Source organism: Hypanus sabinus, chromosome 5 (assembly GCF_030144855.1).
Source record: "Hypanus sabinus isolate sHypSab1 chromosome 5, sHypSab1.hap1, whole genome shotgun sequence".
Classification (NCBI taxonomy): Eukaryota; Metazoa; Chordata; class Chondrichthyes; order Myliobatiformes; family Dasyatidae; genus Hypanus; species Hypanus sabinus.
This window is the reverse complement of record NC_082710.1, coordinates 118,961,589-118,981,986: the sequence shown is the minus strand read 5'-3', so window position 1 is coordinate 118,981,986 and position 20,398 is coordinate 118,961,589. Positions and strand designations below refer to the sequence as shown.

The 20,398-nt window shown below is 39.5% G+C and overlaps 1 protein-coding gene across 2 annotated transcripts; it reads left to right on the top strand.

The window, feature by feature from the left end:
* Positions 1–8,454: 8,454 nt before the first annotated feature.
* On the top strand, positions 8,455–15,902 carry LOC132393754 (SLIT and NTRK-like protein 5). Of its 2 annotated transcripts, XM_059969152.1 has the most exons (2): positions 8,455–8,477; positions 13,295–15,902. In XM_059969152.1, exon 2 carries the CDS (start codon positions 13,299–13,301, stop codon positions 15,900–15,902), a length of 2,604 nt encoding a protein of 867 aa, XP_059825135.1. In that variant the 5' UTR covers positions 8,455–8,477; positions 13,295–13,298. The 2 variants fall into 2 exon arrangements, with proteins under 2 accessions (XP_059825135.1, XP_059825134.1); XM_059969151.1 differs by lacking the exon at positions 8,455–8,477 and having other exon boundaries at positions 13,293–15,902.
* The last annotated feature ends 4,496 nt before the right edge of the window (positions 15,903–20,398 follow it).

Below are 20,398 nucleotides of genomic sequence, written 5' to 3'. Positions count from 1 at the left end.
CTATGTATTTTTAGAAATTAGAAATCATCATCACAGGGTTTATATCTTGAAATTTATTACTTATCAATTCAACAGCAATTTTTTCATCAAAGGGATTGCAAACAGTCAAGGATAAGCTTTTCACAAGGTTGTCAAGATATTTTAAGGTGGGCATTAAATGCCAATCTTGCCAACCACAGCAAGATCCTATGTGTGAATAAAGCACATACCACACATTACAGTAGCAAAGTTCAAACTGTCCAAACAAGGTGGGTCATTTGGAGGATTTGATAGTGGGCTTGCTCCTGGGCGTGACCAAGCTGGGCATTTACAAGTCCATGCAGTGGAAAGTCGAGGGATCTGCCAAGGCCAACAGCCTGCCCTCTTCCAAGAATTTGTTTGGGCCCAGCTGTCCTTGGAGTTGGAGCATACAGTCACAATGGGTACAGTAGGAGATTTCCAGGAGCAGCGAACCCCCAGGGCATTGTCTGTTTTATAGACAGTAATAATCATATTTTAATTTAAATTTGTTCACCGTCTTGTAAATAATGTTTGCATTTTGTGTATTTTTGTGTAAATAGACTTAAGTAGATTTGCAAAATCTTCAGTATTTTTATTTTAATACTGCTAACTAACTTTTTACTTATATTTCAGTATCTCAAATTTTAGAATAATTTCCCTGTTTTTATATTCAATGTCCCTTTTTGCAATAGCAGGCACCTTAACATTTTGTCCTGCCTCATTCAAGTATCTATTTGAATTTGTACACTGTGTTTGCATCTATTCAGTATGACACCGTTTAGATTATATTGCCTCTCTGGGCAGCTTATTCCAGTGCATTACCTTACAAGTTGTAGCATTGAATTAGATGCAGACGCATTACAATTTCAGGTTGGTTCGTGTCTTCCTAAAGTCAGATGACGGGTATTGAACTATCTATAAACTTCGTAAATTTTATTCCTTAAACCAAAATCCACATTATTTATTTATAACAATAAAACAAGAATGCTACAACTCCCTACAGATGGGCATTACCTTCCTTAATTCCCTACAATCAAAGAAGCTGAAGTTCAATTATATCTGCTGCTTATTTCACAGTTAACATCCAATAAAGTTACCACATTCCTTTTAAAACCATCTTTTAAAGCTTCCAAATAAATTTGCTATATCACCTTCATCAATCCTCTCTGTCATTTTGTCAAAGTACTATATTAGGTTTTTAGCATTCAATTTGCTTTTAACAAGTCCATGCTGGTATGGCTTATTATCATCTGCCTTTCCAGGTAAGAAGTAATATTATCCCTGATAATGGCTTCTGCAGTTTTCCCATCACTGGATCTTGATTGATATATTTACTTGTATTTAGTAGGTGCATACCTTCACAGTTTTTAATCAGGCTGAACAATTGGAGGACTAGGTAGTTATACCATTCTAACATACAGGAGGAGAAAGCTCCATACTAGCATTAATCAATAAGCTTCTCTTGATCTGATAACACATTAACTTTAGATGATGCCAAACTATTTATCACCTACCTCCTCCTACATTTATCAGATCTGATACCTTGTCTGCTTCCTTTACTATAGCACTGTAAGAAATTTTGCTGTTCAAATACCATAACATTGGCATTCTTCACCATTATTATACACTGAGTCAAACTGAAACTTTGCAACTTTCAAGCAGCCAATAGTTCAGCATAGAAATCTTAATAGCACTGTGTGTGGTTCAGCCCTCCACAATCAGCTCTGCTCTTTTGCAGCCCTAAGTATTTCATATTTGCAATCTATTCCAGTTCCAAATTTGGTCTCAGATTGTTAGCATAGGCATTCATAAGGCTATTGCTTTCTTTTGGAGCTGCTTTATGCAAATCAGGTATTCTTGGATTAGGAATATTGTGACAGTCTCCAGGTAAATCATGCCACTGCAGTCATACCATCAGTAATTTCTGGTCATTAATCACACTTACGCAAGTGACATGATTTCTATGTCAAATACATATTAAATTACATGCAATTTAGTGCTGACTTAGGAAACAAGATCACATTGTTGTATGACACACTTGTGGCTAGAAGCTTTGATTGTAAATATGATGTAATTCATCCTTCCCCTCCCCCCACCTTTTTATTCTGGCGTCCTGCTCCTTTGTTTTCAATCCTGAAGGAGGGTCTCCTCCCAAAAAGTTGATGGTTTATTCATTTTCATGGCCGTTGCCTGACCTGCTGAGTTTCTCCAGCATTTTGTGTGTGTTACTTTGGATTTCCAGCATCTGCAGACTTTCTCGTGATTCTGTAATTTGTTTGTTTGTTGAGCAAGTATCAGTATCAGTCTAGGAATGAAAACCACTCAGATAAGTTTTCTTTCTTACATCCTCTCCAAATTCTATTGCACTGACAAGATCCAACACACTGATACTCCAAATTGATCCTACACCCAGTCCCCCCCCGACACACACGCACACACACACACACACACACACACACACACTCCAAGCCAAACTCCAAACCTTGAACAGGCTCTTGGTTTGAATGTTACTACATTCCTGACTTTAGCTTGATCAAAACAATCCATTATGTATTACCCAGTGATTATTGAGCACACTTTTTCACACGGTTAATGTGGTGAACTATGTGCCTGTCGGGACACGCCCCTGCTGACTGCTCCTGTGGCTCCTCCCACAGGCCCCTGTATAAAGAAGATCTGCGGCCTGACGCTCGGCCTCAGTCTCCAAGACATTGTATGATAGACACTCACTCCTGGTTCCTTCTTCCAGTCAATAAAAGCCGATATCTCGCCTTACGTCTCAGTGTGAGTTATTGATGGTGCATCAGTTAAATGTCCAGGTCATGATGTTTTCTAACATGAGAGGTAAGAGTTATGATGTGTGTATGGCTTCCGAACACTCCTATGTTCTGTTGCTGTTTTGGCCAGCTTTGAATCGGGGCAGCCCGAAGATAATGAACACTGAGCTAAACTGAATTATGCCTTCAATTTTGCATTTCATATTCTGTGCTTCCCTCTTTTTTTGTTGCCATTGTGTGTGTTTTTTTGTGTGGGGGTTGGGGGTTGATGTTTTTCTTTGAATGGGTTCATGGTTTTCTTTGTTTCATGGCTGTCGGTGGTGAAGACAAAATTCAGGGTTGTATATTGCATACATATTTTAATAATAAATCTACTTTTAATCTTTTTGAATTAATTTTTGAATTAATTGTATACTAAGATGTGGGTGCTTTTCATCTTTTCCACCACAGCCCTACGATCAAAACAATCTTTGGCATGCAGTATAGAGACCTTTTAACAACCCAAAAAAATTTTAAGTCGTTATTTCTTCTAGCAGGTGGTATGACTTTAGCCATAATTAGCCATAGTTATGCCTTTGAGTATGAGATGTATAATTATTGCTGAGAAAAATCTGAAAAGATAATTCTTGAGTTTTTAAGATCATGGATTTCAACCAGTTTAAGTAAATATTTTAAAATAAAATTGATTTTGAATATTGTTTTTATTTTTCAAATCTTTTGTTGATATTTTTTCAGTCATATCTGAATGTCCCAATCTTAATTATATGTTCTTTAAGTGTTTCAAATATTGGCTAAAATTGTGCATTCTTTTCATTCCAGTTTGCTATTTATGTGACTCCTTCAATAGGATTGACTGCTTTGGCAGATCACTGAAATCACTGCTGCTTGATTCCAAGGATAATGTGGACTAATGTGACCAGAATTAGAGAAGACAAAGTTCATTCAGTATAGATTTTATCTGTGGCTTTCTTCATAGTTAGTAGTGAGCGTTGTCATTTTTTTTAAATCTGGCCACAAATTCAAGGCCAGAACCATCATCCTATCCTCTTATGAAGACAGATCCAAAGCACTCAATCAGTAACACACTGATGCCCTCTGCCTCCACAAAAAGGCTTCTTTTTTAAAAAACTGAAATGACTTCCTGTGCTCGCTGTTACAATGCAAACAACGTTAAAATATTTAATTTTATGTTCTCAGAGACTACTTAACGTATGACTACACATGGCATTAATAATCTATCTACTGTTATCATTGAATAAGCATTCTAATGCACAGGGTATTTCTCTCTCATTATTACACAGCAGAAAAAAAACCCTCCAATAAATAATTTTCTAAATTACAGAGCATTAAAAACTCTATAAGCACAAGCAAACAAAATAATTGTCAACATTTCAACAGTATGTTGTAAAGAAATCTTATTTTAACTAACATCCACTGAAATTCCTATAACTAAATCAGAGTAATCATTGATCCAAATATTTTCCCCTTTCTATTTCCAAATGTTCATAGTTCTTTAATAAGTGCAGCAACTTGCATTCTGAACTAATACAGCTGAAGCTATATAGTACGTTTCAAGGCAAAAAAAAAAATCCTTGTCTTAAATGTTAACCTCAATTATTCTAAATGAAAATATTCTTACATATAAAACTGGTAGCTGTGAGTGTACTCAGAAGACCCACTGAAAAAATATATAAGTTGTATCTCCTGTACAAAGTATTTGAGGCCAAGTGTTAAATAACCACTTCTCTGTGAGCTAATTTTCAAAGCAATCTTCCATATATTTCTATACTGAAATATTTCTAACCATCTTTAATTCTGTGTCCAATTGATCTAATTCAGCTGCCAATACATTATTGAAATGTTAATGTCATCTTTAAAAGATAATGGCTGGTATATATGCTCAAAGCAAATACTTAAGTTTTGTCTGTTGATGTTTTCAAATACCATTCACAATTACTGTAAGTTAATTTCATGTTTTCAGATAGAAACCAGATTTAGCCCATTGCAAATCTGAAAATTTATTTTAATTTGGATTCCTTTATTTTTGTTTTACACTGTTAACTCTTCAACTTGCAGGCTTAAGATTCTACCATAATTAAATTTAATTTTCCAACCTGCTCTGGAAAGTGGTATGCAAAAGAAACTATCACTGGTTGAATAAGGTTATACTATTAGAAAAAGAAATTTATTGTTTTGGGGCAGCAATAAATTGCAATTCATAGTAATTTTAAAAAATAATATATTATAAGAAGTATATAATTAAAAAAATAAATAAGTAGTGCAAAAAAGAGAGGGAAAATATTGAGGCTGATTTTCATGGGTTCAATGTCCATTCAAAAATGTGATGGCAGAGGGGAAGAAGCTGTCCCTCAAAGGTTGAGTGCATGACTTCAGGCAGTTTACCTCCTCCTTGAATGTAGCAATGATAAGGAGTTAAGCCCTGGTTAATGGGGGTCCTGAAGGATGAACGCCACTTTTATTGAGACATTGCTTTTTGAAGGTGTCCTCAGTGCTGGGGAGGCTAGTGCCCATTTTCGAGCTGGCAGAGTTACAACCTTCTGCAGCTTTTCATGATCCTGTGCAGATTTCTACCCCACCCCCCTTACCAGATGATAATGCAGCCCATTAGAATGCTCTCCACAGAACATTTGTAGAAATTTTCAAGAGTTTTTGGTGAGATACCAAATCTCCTCAAACACCTAATAGCTTCTGTCATGCATTCTTGCTAATTACATCAATACAGTATGTTGGGCCCAGGATAGATTTTCAGAGATGTTGACTTTGTTACAAGGGGAATTGAATACAAGAGCAAGGATGTTCTTTTGCATTTGTACAGGGCCCTGGTGAGACCACACCTGGAATATTGTGTACAGTTTTGGTCTCCAGGTTTAAGGAAGGACATTCTGGCAATTGAGGAAGTGCAGCGTAGATTCACTAGGTTGATTCCTGGGGTGGCAGGGCTGTTTTACGCAGAGAGATTGGAGAGATTGGGCTTGTACACGCTGGAATTGAGGAGATTGAGAGGGGATCTGATTGAAACGTTTAAGATAATTAAAGGATTTGATAGGATTGAGGCAGGAAATATGTTCCAGATGTTGGGAGAGTCCAGTACCAGAGGGCATGGATTGAGAATAAGAGGTCAGTTATTTAAAACAGAGTTGAGGAAGAGCTTCTTCTCCCAGAGAGTTGTGGAGGTGTGGAATGCACTGCCTCGGAAGACGGTGGAGGCCAATTCTTTGGATGCTTTCAAGAAGGAGCTGGATAGATATCTGATGGATAGGGGAATCAAGGGATATGGGGACAAGGCAGGGACTGGGTATTGATAGTGAATGATCAGCCATGATCTCAGAATGGCGGTGCAGACTTGAGGGGCCGAATGGTCTACTTCTGCACCTATTGTCTATTGTCTATTGTCTATTGACTCCCAGGAACTTGAAACTGCTCTCCCTTTCCACTGTTGATCCCTTAACGAGCATTGGTGTTTGTTTCCTCGAATTCCCCATCCTGAAGCCTGCAATCAATACCTTAGTCTTCCTGACGTTGAGTACGAGGTTGTTTCTGCAACATCACTCAACCCACTGATCCATCTCACTCCTTTGGGCCTCCTTATCACCATCTGAAATTCTGTCAACAATAGCTGTGTCATTGGTAAATGTGTGAATGGTGTGAGCTGTGCCTGGCCATAGAGTCTTTGGTATAGAAAGAATAGAGCAGAAGAAGGCAATGGCAAACCATTTCTATTGAAAAATGTGCCAAGAACAATCATGATCATAAGACCATGATTCTCCATTTCATGTGGTATGGCACATATGATGATGATGAGAGCAGTGGGCTAAGCACACATCCTTGAGGTGCACCAGTGTTGATCGTCAGCAAGGAGGAGATGTATATATGATCTGTGCAGACTGTGGTCTCCCACTGTGGAAGTCAAGGATCCGGTTGCAGAGGGAGTTACGAGACCCAGGTTTTGGAATTTCTTGATTAGAACTGAGGGTATGATTGTTTTGAACACTGAGTTGTAATCAATAAACAGCAGCTTGATATAAGCATTGCTATTGTCCAGGCGGTCCAAGGGCGTGAGGAGAGCCAGTGAGATTACCTCTGCTGTAGACCTACTGTGCAAGAGGCAGATTGAAGCAGGTCCAGATCCTTGCTCAGGCAGCACTTGATTCTAGCCATGACCAGCCTCGCAAAGTACTTCTTCACAGTAGATGTGAATGCTACTAGGTAACAGTTGTTCATGCAGCCTCCTCTTTTCTAATTAGGTGCTGGTATGATTGTCATCCATTTAGTATTTGGATACATTTTTCCTAAAGTTGAATTCTAAATAGTGTTAAAGCCTTGGAGAAACATGAAGTTTTGATTGTTGCAGAAGTTGTGAAGTCAGATAAACAGGAATATATAGAACTATGAAAACTTATGTCTAATCCATGCAGCCACAGGGGAGAAAAAAGGCTAGAATGGTCTGCGAAGGTTATTGCAGACTCTCCTTTAAAGGCTAAAGCTGCCTAGGCTGAAATCTCAAAACAGCTCAGAGACTGAGGGTTACAGAAGAACAAAAGATTTAGATGTTTAAAGGCAAAGGTAGGCCAAAGAGCTGAAAGTAAGACTAGCTATTGGAAAAGTTAAAACAGCAGTACTTTAAAGTCATGCATCTTGGGAGAAGCTACTGTGCCTGGTTACAGGATGACCATTATAAGTAAGTATATTTTGTTCTCTGAATTTCCAACTACTGCATGCAGCAGCTTATCATTCAATGTTAAAATTTCAATTTGAACTGGAACAATCCCACTGGATTGCCATGCCACATATTCCTTACCAAGTGGGTAATTCAAAGCATAAGAAATTTTGTCACAACTATCTCCTTGGCGCAATCATATTCAATGCCAACCTGCATTGTTTGCTTATCATGTGTTGCTTTCCTGAACAGTCACTATTCAGTTTCAATACTTCAAAGCTGCAATACCTGATATTTCTGATAAGCTGAAGGTGGTCTGCACATGTCAACACTAAAGAACAGTCCTGGTATAACTTACACAATCACAGTATTTCTGCCAAAAAAGGCTTCTATTTATATTGCAACACACAACATGCTGGAGGAACTCAGCAGGTCAGGTAGCATCTATGGGAATGAATAAACAATTGACATTTCAGACTGAAACCTTTCTTCAGAATGCCAAAATAAAAAGGTGGGGAGAGAAGAAGGAGGTGAGGTGGAAGGGAATACGTGAAGCCAGGTGGGTGGGAAAGGTCAAAGGCTGGTGAAGAAAGCATTTTATAAGAGAAGAGAGTGATCCATATGAGAAAGGGAAGAAGGAGAAGACCCTGGGGGAAACGATAAGCAGGTGAGAAGAGGTAAAAGGCCAGAGTGGGGAATAGAGGAAGACAGGAGGGGGAAGGAAAATTTATTTTTACCAAAAGGAGAAATCGATATTCATGCCATCAAGTTAGAGGCTACCCAGACAGAATATAATGTGTTGCTTCTCCACACTGACGGTGGCCTCATCTTAGCACATGTGGAAGCTATGGGCTGATATGTTGGAATAGGAATAGGAATCAGAATTAAAATAGACAATAGGTGCAGAAGTAGACCATTCGGCCCTTCGAGCCTGCACCGCCATTTTGAGATCATGTCTGATCACTACTATCAATACCCGGTTCCTGCCTTGTCCCCATATCCCTTGATTCCGCTATCCATAAGATTCCTATCTAGCTCCTTCTTGAAAGCATCCGGAGAATTGGCCTCCACTACCTTCCGAGGCAGTGCATTCCAGACCCCCACAACTCTCTGGGAGAAGAAGTTTTTCCTTAACTCTGTCCTAAATGACCTACCCCTTATTCTCAAACCATGCCCTCTGGTACTGGACTCTCCCAGCATCTGGAACATATTTCGTGCCTCTATCTTGTCCAATCCCTTAATAATCTTCTATGTTTCAATCAGATCCCCTCTCAATCTCCTTAATTCCAGCTTGTACAAGCCCAGTCTCTCTAACCTCTCTGCGTAAGACAGTCCAGACATCCCAGGAACTAACCTCGTTAATCTACGCTGAACTTCCTCTACTGCCAGGATGTCCTTCCTTAACCCTGGAGACCAAAACTGTACACAATACTCCAGGTGTGGTCTCACCAGGGCTCTGTACAAATGCAAGAGGATTTCCTTGCTCTTGTACTCAATTCCCTTTGTAATAAAGGCCAACATTCTATTAGCCTTCTTCACTGCCTGCTGCACTTGCACATTCACCTTCAGTGACTGATGAACAAGGACTCCTAGATCTCTATGTATTTCTCCCTTACCTAACTCTACACCGTTCAGATAATAATCTGCCTTCCTGTTCTTACTCCCAAAGTGGATAACCTCACACTTATTCACATTAAGCGTCGTCTGCCAAGTATCTGCCCACTCACCCAGCCTATCCAAGTCACCCTGAATTCTCCTAACATCTCATCACATGTCACACTGCCACCCAGCTTATTATCATCAGCAAATTTGCTGATGTTATTCTCAATGCCTTCATCCAAATCGTTGACGTAAATTGTAAGTAGCTGTGGTCCCAATACCGAGCCCTGTAGCACCCCACTAGTCACCACCTGCCATTCCGAGAAACACCCATTCACCACTGCCCTTTGCTTTCTATCTGCCAACCAGTTTCTATCCATGCCAATGTCTTCCCCCAGATGCCCTGAGCTTTGATTTTACCCACCAATCTCCTATGTAGGACCTTATCAAATGCCTTCTGAAAATCAAGGTACACTACATCCACTGGATACATTGTTTTAACATGTGTATTTAAAGACTATTAGAGCCAAAAATGTAATTTCTGTTATTTGGAATATAATATTCCCACACGATAATGCTCAAATTTACTTTTCAATTGGAAGCTATTCTGGTTAAAGATTGGTCGGGTGTGTTCTTTTAAGGATATACTGAATATTGACTAAAATAAATAATAACTCAGCAGGTCAGGCAGCATCTGTGGATACAGCTGCAGAGTTAATGTTTCAGTTAAAAGACTATCATTCCAAATGCAAAGGCATCAACTTGTAATACCTCTCTTTCACTCACTACTGCTGCTGCTTGGCTTTCTGAGTACCTTCAACAATTTGTCTTTCTTTCTGTTTGCCACATTCTGCCTATTTTTGCTTTTTTTTTGATTACAGATTATCCAGAATGGTGTAAGTGGATCTTATGTATCCTCTCCAGAATGCAGATGAGATTAGTTTACCATTGCATGTGTAAAATAAGAAGTTACACATTGTGGCATTCTCTCAGTATTGAAGTGTTAGGGCGGATATACTTAAGCCTCTGGCATGGGCCTTGAACCCACAGTCTTCTGAATTGTCCACCTGAATAGTACCAACAGAGCAAGAATCCAAACCTTGCTTTGTTGTACCATTAGAAAGTCATCGCTCTCAAAGTTCCCCTTTTTTGTTGTTTCTTGAAAAACTTTCTCTCTCTTTAATACCGTGATTTAAAATCACTTACGAATGCAACTTCAACAATTACAATGTCTGGTGCAAAATAAAGAATCGTATCTGTTCATCGAGTGGGAAGTAAGACCCTGGAGGAATACAGGTAAGTCCGTTCCGAAATCAACCGTTTCCACACAATTATTTTTTCAAATATATGGTTTCCTCTTGTCCGGATATCGACAAAGTCAAACTAGGAGTTTTCTGTGTCAGTCCTTATTTGTGTCACCCTGCACTGCCATCTATTGGTCACTACAATGCTCAGCCGCTTTTATTTCGCCGGTTGTTTGCTTGTTATTTAGGAAATGGCTGGAATGACAAACAACCAGGCTGAGTATACTAAATACTGACGCTCCTACAAATGGTTTGTTAGCGCTGATTTATTGCCCTCTTAAAAAATATGGACTGGATCACCCTAGCTGGAATGTAAAACAAAACTCAACGTCAAAATATACCACCAAATGAAGATCACTGTTTGAAACTAGTGAAAGACTCCGGCTTTAAGATTTATTTCCCTGCTATTATTTGCGCAACGCGCGTCTTCCATTTCAGATTTAATATTGCTCCCAAATTACAGAAAGGCTTGCTGTTGAGAGAAGCGTTTGGCTTTCAGTGGCTGTGGACAACGGAAAGGGAAGGCTACGATGCTAAGGACTTCGAGCGACATCCTTCCGCATTCCCCGAGGGTTGATTTAAGTCCACATTAATACGACAGTGGATTTCTCCAGACAAGTACACTCCATCACCCGAGTTTCCACTTTAAGGCGAAGCCAGTGGATGAGATCGCCACAGCCACATTTTACAGATCGCGATTAAGGGAAGAGCTGTCATCGTAGAAGGATGAGATTATATTTTTTAGCAGCGAAATGAAGGGCAAGAAGACAGTCTATTGGGCTGGTGATTTCCCCCCCCGGTTAGCCTTTGGTAATCGCACGGTAAAGTTGTTGTAAGTGAAGTGAGAGAAGTCTCGCATCGGCTAAACGTCGTGTTGATAATGTGAAGCAGCCTGTGAAAGCCTTAGTATAATACCACACGGTAGATACATATGCAGGAGAACCACTTTAAGCATTCCTAATCACATATCCAACAGTTTAACTCGAATCCTGGCCGGAAACGCACCATCTCCTGCAATATTATGACCTCGCAGGAGCCGAGCTGGGTAAGTAAATTTCGATTTAATTGTAATTCGATTCAGCCACTGTAATCTCTCGATTCTGGGAGTAGGTAGGTCGCTTATTTTGAGACGTATTTCTTGATGCCAGATGTATTGAGTTTCGGGCAAAATAATAAAAAGATAAACCCTCTGGCATAAAAATATAGAACACGCACAGCGGCGATCCGGAGAGAGACGCGATTTTGGGCATTTCTTGAATACTAGTGACTTAGGCTTGTTCATACAGTGCTAAACCTGAAGTTTAAACGCTTCCCATCTTTGCATACTATACCAATAAATTGGATGAAATTGTGAACTTTCTTTTTTATTCGGTGAGGTGGGGTGATCGCGGTGGGAGATGGGTGGACGGAATGAAATTTGCCCTTGCATACAGTATCGAGGGAAACGGTGGGAGACGCTGTTGGTGAAGGGGGGAAAGAGCACAGTTCTCAATCGTCCATAATGGGATGGGGGGGGGGGGTTCCTAATAATCGCGTTTAAGTGCTTAAACGTCTAATTGCGCTTTGTTTAAATGTTGTGCTGCAATCTTCTGCATACGTATCCTTGAGATAGCAAAGGGATGAGACGAGCAAAAAGCAACCATGCTCGAAACGAAGTGATTTTCAGCATCAGTAGGTGGAAATTTACATGTCTTTTTTTTCGCGAAGCTTGTGTGATGCAGTGGTTGAAAGAACAAAAAGAGCGGCAGGAAATCGGATTTGTTTCGAGCTAGATGAAATTTGGGTATTAAATCGCTTTCGTAGGATATCGGCTTTCCTTTAATCAACTTGTGTGTCTTTTACCCTGAGGGATGAGGGTCTGCGACAGTTCTCGCCGATTCTAACCAGCGGTTCGTGCGCTGTAGCATTGGCGATGAGCTTTAGCCGTGACAAATCTTCCAATCTAACTACTGTACTGTACTTTCACCGGGCTGCTTTTGCGAAATTTCGCATGGAAACACAGTTTCAGACATGGCCGAATGTACTGAGCTGTTCTTCAAAATCGCCTCTGGAGAGATGGGGTAAATCAGTGGGGGGAGAAATCAGCATTCTGGTCGGATGAGAGCGAGGGAGAAATATATTTTAAAAACACGTTCATTATTACTTTGTCGTCTTCTATATGAACCGCAATAGCTTCTGAAAGCATTCAGCTGCGTATAACTGAAAGCGTGGGCTTATGTTCTATGGAGTGAAAGCAAATGAACAGCTTATGTGGAATTATTTGTAAAAGATACACATGCTTGGTGAGAGCTATTTTTAGTCGAGGGTTCTTTTTCAAAAGGTCACGATTTCCTTTTAATTGAAAACTTGTAAGTGCTGGCACTTACCAACTTAACGAGCTCTATTGTTGGAAAAAATATTTAATTGAAGATACATTTCTGAGATCTAGACAAATGCATGTTGATGGTCCAGTGACGTTAACGCAGTATGTGATAAGTGACGCTTACACTAAATACAACTTCCTATCTCAACTAACAGAGGCTCCAATCATTCCTTATCCGCCGTGTACGTCTCCTCGACCAGTGCATTGAATGAGTGCATTGAATTGTCGCCAGTGGAGGATCTGGTCTCGAATTTAGAAACAAACAGATCCCTGAAATTATACCGGGATGTCATTTTAACTTTTGATGACCTCGACGTCATTGCAGCGATCAGTTTGAGAGCTGATGGCAATTTCGCCAAACGATTCTGCCTTCGGAAAACAGCCCACTCCCTTCAAAGTGGTGATGGTGGCGGTGTGTGTATGTGTGTTGGGGGCGGAGGAGGTGGGGGAGCAGTTATTTTGGTGACGTTAGTCGATCGCTTGCAATGGAAAGTATTTACACTCTTTCTTATCTTCTGAAGGTGATAAGCTGTAACAGAGCACTAGAGTGAACACGGATTCGCACTCGGACAATGAAAATGTATGTCTGGATCACGCAGACCATCGCCTTTGCATCCTTCGTCCTGTCTTGGGCTGAAATCATCGAAAGCTACGGAGAGATCTGTGAAAACCTTTGCTCTTGCGAGGAGAAAGACGAAATACTGGTCGTGGGTTGTGAAAACAGCGAGATTATCAGCCTTCTTCAGATCAGCCCGCCGCGATTCTCCGTCTATCATCTCTTTCTCACCGGGAATCTGCTCCACCGATTGTACTCGAACGAGTTTATTAATTTTACTGGGGTTTCTATTCTCCATCTGGGCGGTAATGAAATCCAGGACATCGAACCGGGCGCTTTCAACGGGCTGCGAACGACCAGGAGGCTGCACCTTAACAATAATAAATTGGAAGGGATTCGAGATGACACTTTTTTTGGACTGGAAAATTTGGAATACCTCCAGCTAGATTATAACTACATCAGCTCGATCGAAGCCGGTTCCTTTAGTAAACTGCACATGCTGCAAGTCCTGATCCTGAACGACAATCTCCTCAGCAGTTTACCCAGCAACGTCTTCAAATATGTTCCTCTCACGCACCTCGACTTGCGGGGTAACAGGCTCAAGATGTTACCGTATGCGGGGCTTTTGGAGCATATGGACAGGGTGGTAGAGTTGCAGTTGGAGGAAAACCCCTGGAACTGCACTTGTGAGCTCATCGCCCTGAAGGCTTGGCTGGAGAGCATTTCCTACACGGCCTTGGTCGGGGAGGTTGTTTGTGAGACGCCTTTCCGACTCCACGGCAGAGACCTAGATGAGGTCGCCAAGCAGGAGCTCTGCCCCAGGAGGGTGAACGTGGACTCGGAGAGGAAACCCGTGCCCCCTTTGACTACCCACGGCTATTTCTACACCACCCCAGCGCCAGCAACGTCGTTCATCACTTCATCGCCTGTATCAAAGTTCCCAGCGAGGACCCCTAAAGGCACTCGCCTCCCCAAAGTACCACGTGTTCGCACCACCTCCAAGGGACCCTCCCTAAAAGAAGGATACAACTATGGACCCATTTTCGCCTATCAGACCAAGCCTCCCGTGCCTTTAGTGTGCCCTCGCCAATGCACGTGTAACATGCAAATCTCCGATTTAGGTCTTAACGTAAATTGTCAGGAAAGAAAGATCGAAAGAATATCCGAGCTGGAGCCAAAGCCCTACAACCCTAAAAAAATGTACCTCACAGGGAATTACATCCTGACCGTGCGACGCTCTGATTTCTTTGAGTCGCCCGGATTAGATTTATTACACCTTGGTAACAATAGAATAACAGTGGTTCAGGACCGGGCTTTTATGAACCTGACACACTTGCGCCGACTTTATCTCAATGGCAATTGCATCGAAAGACTCACTTCAGAAATATTTTACGGGCTGCGAAGTTTGCAGTTCCTCTACCTAGAGTACAATGCCATCAAGGAGATAGTGCACGATACTTTCCGGCCGGTCCCCAGTTTGCAGCTCCTCTTTATAAATAACAATCTGCTAAAGGTTTTCCCCGTGGATATCTTTCTTGGCTTGAATTTGACCAGGCTCAGTTTGCGGAGTAATCGTTTCACCTCCCTGCCTGTGGTTGGAGTCCTCGAGCAACTGAAATCCTTAATACAGATCGAGTTATATGAAAATCCTTGGGATTGTACGTGTGATATTGTGGGCATGAAGCTTTGGCTAGAAAAGCTTAATTCCGGGACTCTTATAAACGAAGTAATCTGTGAATCGCCCAAAAGATTCGCAGGAAAAGACCTGCGAGCGATTAAATCGGATTTAATCTGCCCTGATTACTCAGATATAGTGGTGTCGACCACCAGCCCCACCGTTACCCAGTCCACGGAGGCACCCACTACCGCAGCCACCCCACTCCAATACATCAAGGATACTGGTTCTGTGCCGCTCTCTGTCCTTATCCTGAGTTTGCTTCTGGTTTTCATTACATCCGTGTTCGTTGCCGCTGGTCTCTTCGTGCTGGTAATGAAACGTCGGAAAAAGGCCCAGAGTGATCGGGCCAGCACTAACAACTCGGACGTGAGCTCTTTCAACCTTCAGTACAGTGTCTACAGTCACAGGTCGGCTCCCAAGGTCAAGGGTCCAGCGAGTCAGGTGTATGAATACATTCCCCAGCCTCTGGGACACATGTGCAAGAACCCCATCTACAGATCCAGAGAAGGCAATTCAGTAGACGACTACAGGGATTTACATGAGCTGAAAATCGCCTACAGAAGCCAAGCAGAGGAGGAAAGAGAAAACCAGCTGAGAAGCCCCACGTACAGCATCAGCGTCATAGAGCCCCATGAGGAGATCTCCCCAGTGCAAGATGTAGATCATTTCTACCGTGGGATTTTAGAACCCGAGAAGGTGTCACCCAGTGGGAACAGTGTTGACTATAAATATGGTAGCCCACCAAACTATAATTACTCACCAAACTATGAAGTTAGACGTCAATATTTACATCCGGAAAGGATGAGGGAGACGGTGCTCTATGGGGCACCCAGTAATTTATATGCTGAGCAAATTAGAAATGACTATCTGGAACTGAAGGCAAAGCTTCACGCTGAGCCGGACTACCTCGAAGTTCTTGAAAAACAGACCACCTGCAGTCAGTTCTGAGCCAGAGAGTTGTTTATATACAGTATTTATTTATAATTACCTGTTTTATTTTCTCTCTCTCTCTCTCTGGTTAGCATAAATGTTTGAGGTGAAAGTGCCTTGGCACCAGATTGTCACCTTGAATGGATATTTGAACAAGGGGTGTGCACAGCACAAAAACAGGTCCATTGAAACATTTGAATTTGCTGGGATCAAGGAAGTTCAACTGAAGATTGTCCTGATGATTGATGGCAGTAGGCATAAGTAACTGTTTTGGGTGTTACTGCTTCTAAATGAACATTGCAGTCATTCTTATTATCTTTTGGGGAACAATACATTTCCACAAAACTGGCAATACATCTAAGTGTGCTAGTAAGATTGTTGTTTCTCCATAACACATTTATTCAAGCTGAATATTTTAAGTTATGAAATAGACCCAGTGACCTACTTCAAATCAAACAAAATTTTACAAAAAAGTCTCCAGCCAAAACATTTTGCTTATTCCTAGATGACATCAAAATAATGCATGATGTACAGAAATCCATCAGTACATTGCAGTTTTACTGCAGGATCTAATATACCTGTCGTAGTGGATCTCAGTGTGTTTCGGATGACTTACAATGCACAGTTTTGAATTTGGTTCTAGCTTCAGTCGTCTTTAAAACTAAGATCAAATTGGCCTTCCAGTTCAAGAGACTAGCACACCCCTAATTTTAGTATGAAGCTCTTATTCTTTAAATGGATGTCTTTGTATGCATTCTGCACTTTTAAATTAGAAAGAGACCTCAGGGTCTTTAATATTCATCTCAGAGTTGCACAAATCAGTGTGTGCACTGGGGCCATGCAGGGCTATATGATGGATTGTACAAAACTGTATGTAATGTCTGTACCCTTGTAAAGAAAAGGATTTGAAAGGGGTAGTAATATTACACCACCAGGTGTTCAAACTGGCTATTTGTGTGGCATATTTTTTTTACATACAATATATAGTTTAACAAAAAATAGAAATTATAAAGGCAATTGAATTTTAAAAAATGGCAAATTGTTTTCAGTAGCTATTAATTAAAGAAAGCCAAATTTAAAAAAAATAAAAAGCATTTGTCAGAGAGCAGCATTTTAACAGGGTTTACCATTGCTCATTTTAACTATTTGTTATATTGGAGTTGCGTTCTTTAAGTGAAACAGATTTCTGCCAAAATCCAGCTGCAGCTAGAATATCTGACTTTGAGGTCAACATGTTGATGCATTAAAGAAAAGCAATTGTGTAAAGGAAGCAGTCAGAATAAGATTTGGAGTTGTGTTTAAACTGATTGCATTAACATCCCCAGTAGAGGTCTCTACAAATACATGCCATTAGCTGGCCGGTACACATTCAGTACATATTCTATATCAACTGGTTTTACTCTTTGAAAAACGTCATTATCTTGTATTCATATGACAGAGATTCATTTAGTTAGGCACCCCTCAGTACTCCGCACATATTTATTTCAATTCATTGAACATCTTGATTTCCATAAAACTGCTGTGGTATTTAGATGTTCTTTCAGTACTCACCACATTTTTTTTCAGCCAAATATAACATGTGAGAATTGATGTTGAGTTTGCTTAATTCATTAGGCAGTGTATAGCATCTTCGTGAAAAGCTTTTAACCAGATTTTTATATTGGTATGTTATACTTTTAATTATTTAAAGTACAACATTTTTTTGAGAGAGTTGACTAAACGCAAATATACCTCAAGCATTTCAGCCAGAAATCATAACTGGATGAAATGCTCACTGAAATCTTAAAATAAATTTGCTTCTCATGGAAATTCACATGGAAAGTAATAGTTATGAGAAATCAAAGCCACCATAATTTCTCATGGGGATTTGGAATTGTGGATTTAATTTCATTAAAATATTGTCTATTTTGTTAACTGTTATATCTTTTACTTTTCCCTGATTAACTTATGCTAAATGTTCAGTAACCCATTCTCACACTTGACTTTTTTGAATAAATAATTATCAAGGCTAAGCTTAAGAAGGAGCAAGGCCTGCATTTATGGAAATTAAGATAAGAGAAATATATTGTTACTTCTTATAAGTTCTACTTTTCAATGCATATTTACAGAAATTAAAATGTAGGCAGAAATTTCTTGGAGAATTTTGTTAGAGATTGGCAGATGGATTTTCTTTGCTTGGCCCAACTGGAATACAGCAGCATATGTAGAGCTCTAGACTTTATCCTCTCATTCCTGAAAGTATTACCACAGTATTCAGAAGCACTAAATGTATCTCACATAAAAAAATCACAGTATTTATTCTCTTCTTTTTCTCTTGTCTGGTTTTATCAAATTTGATGCAATAAAACACAACATATATAGCATCCTCACCAGAGGTATTGTTAAGCTTAATAAATCACAATGTATATTTCTTAAAGGAGGTAGAGTTTTGAATTTTCTGTTTACTTACCTGAACATGACTAAGTATTTACCTCATTTATTAAAATAATCAGTCAACCTTATTCGTTGACATGTTCGGCACAACTTTGTGGGCCAAAGGGCCTGTATTGTGCTATAGGTTTTCTATGTTTCTTATTAGCTACATAATTCAGATAAGGTGGAGCATGTGAATTATTAAATTACAATTGTCAGCGGAAGGAAGAATGCTTAAAGTTTTGAATTTCAGGTTGCACCCTATATCAGTTCTGCTTTATGTTCATAATTATTTAGAATAACTTTTTAATTATTACGTTCCAAATATTGCTCAAGCTTGCTGTGTATCATTAGATGTTTTCTTATATCCTTAAGCTCAGAATCTTTTTAAAGCATAATTTGTCAGAAGAATAATGCTTAAGCAAGGTCAATGCGGCATTAGGAACCTAGGACAACAAGATTATTGTCCAGTTCCTTAACCAATCAAACTGAAAACTTAATTAAGTATCAAAATATATGGCAGGGAAAGAAAATAAACATGTCAAGTACCAAATGACAAATTTTGAAAAGGAAAGGCTGTAGTCAGAAAAAAAGCAAAAATAAAACAACACAGAGTAAAACAAAGATTAACAACAAGATTTTTAAAAAGCTGCCAAATGTGACTGGAACTGCAACATTTAAAACATTTGCTTTCTTCCAAAGAATTTTGCAATAATTGTACAATGTTCTTATGCTAGTTCTTCTGAACCATAGCTTACTGTGGCTTGCTGGGCTTTTTCAAGCCCAGGAAATTCATCAAAATAAAGGAGAATTTAAAGTTAAGATCCCATTTATGTGAAGCAAACAGAAGACTGACATTAATCAACCAACAAATTATGAAAAATTGAGAATGATATTGCTGAATGACTGAAAATCTTATTGACAGATTTACACATTAATAATAACATTTCTTCATAGCATAAAGTTTGTTTTCCAGCCAGATCTTCTATAAATGCCATACTAGAGAAATAGGGAAAACACAAGGATGAAAGAAACTGAAGTCAGCTCTTGAATGTATTAGTAAGTGCAGTGAATAAATCACCACAGTTTCAGTTACTGAAAAGTACAGATTAACAGGGTAAACGTTCTGAGCTCTATGCAGATAAAGTGAGAACACAGAATTGTTATATAGATTGGAGCATGCCAAAAACTACAAGTTTATATAACTTGTTTGATAAAGGAGCAGAGTTTCCAATCACATTGCTTACTCCTTCCGCTGATCACTTCAACAAACCATCTCACCAAAAATCATGGCAATCCTACAGTTTCTAGTAGTTTAACAATCATTTTTATACATTTAATTTAATAACACTGAAAATAATCAGAGCTCTAAATATTTGCTTCATATATGAATTTGATTCCAGATTGCTTTCTCCTAAATTGATTTTTTTCTTTTAAAGGAGAATTTTCAATACATTTACCAGAAAAGTAAACAACTTAACTGTTTGTATTATCAAATGCAGTTTAAAACACATTTTAATGTGGTTTGATGGAATATCAAATAAGCTGCAAACATAGAAATTGGATGCACATTCTGCAGTACAACAGACCAACTGTTAGCTGGTACTTTATTGAATCCTACATAAGAAGTTTTAACTAACTTAAAAATGCTGCACCTTGATGCAGATAGACTTTGTTGTCCACTTATGTAGTTAAAGGCTATAATGATGGATAGATTGTGAGGTTTCCACAGATATAGGATCAACTATTAAGAGCCAGTGATAGAATTTAAACATGTTATGCAAAGATGAAATCAATACTGATGATCTTGAGTGAAAGGATATATGTATGTTTTCGATATTGTTTGCATGTAATATTGATGCACTCAGTTGCCATATTATTAGATATACTTGTGCATCTACTCAGTTTAATACAAATATCCAATCAGCCAAATATGAGGCAGCAACTCAATGCATAAAAACATGCAGACGTGGTCAAGAGGTTCAGCTGTTGTTCAGATCAGGCATCAGAGTGGGGAAGAAATTTGATCTAAGTGACTTTGGACATGGAATAGTTCTTTGTGTCAGACGTGGTGGTTTGAGTATCTCAGAAACTGCTGATCT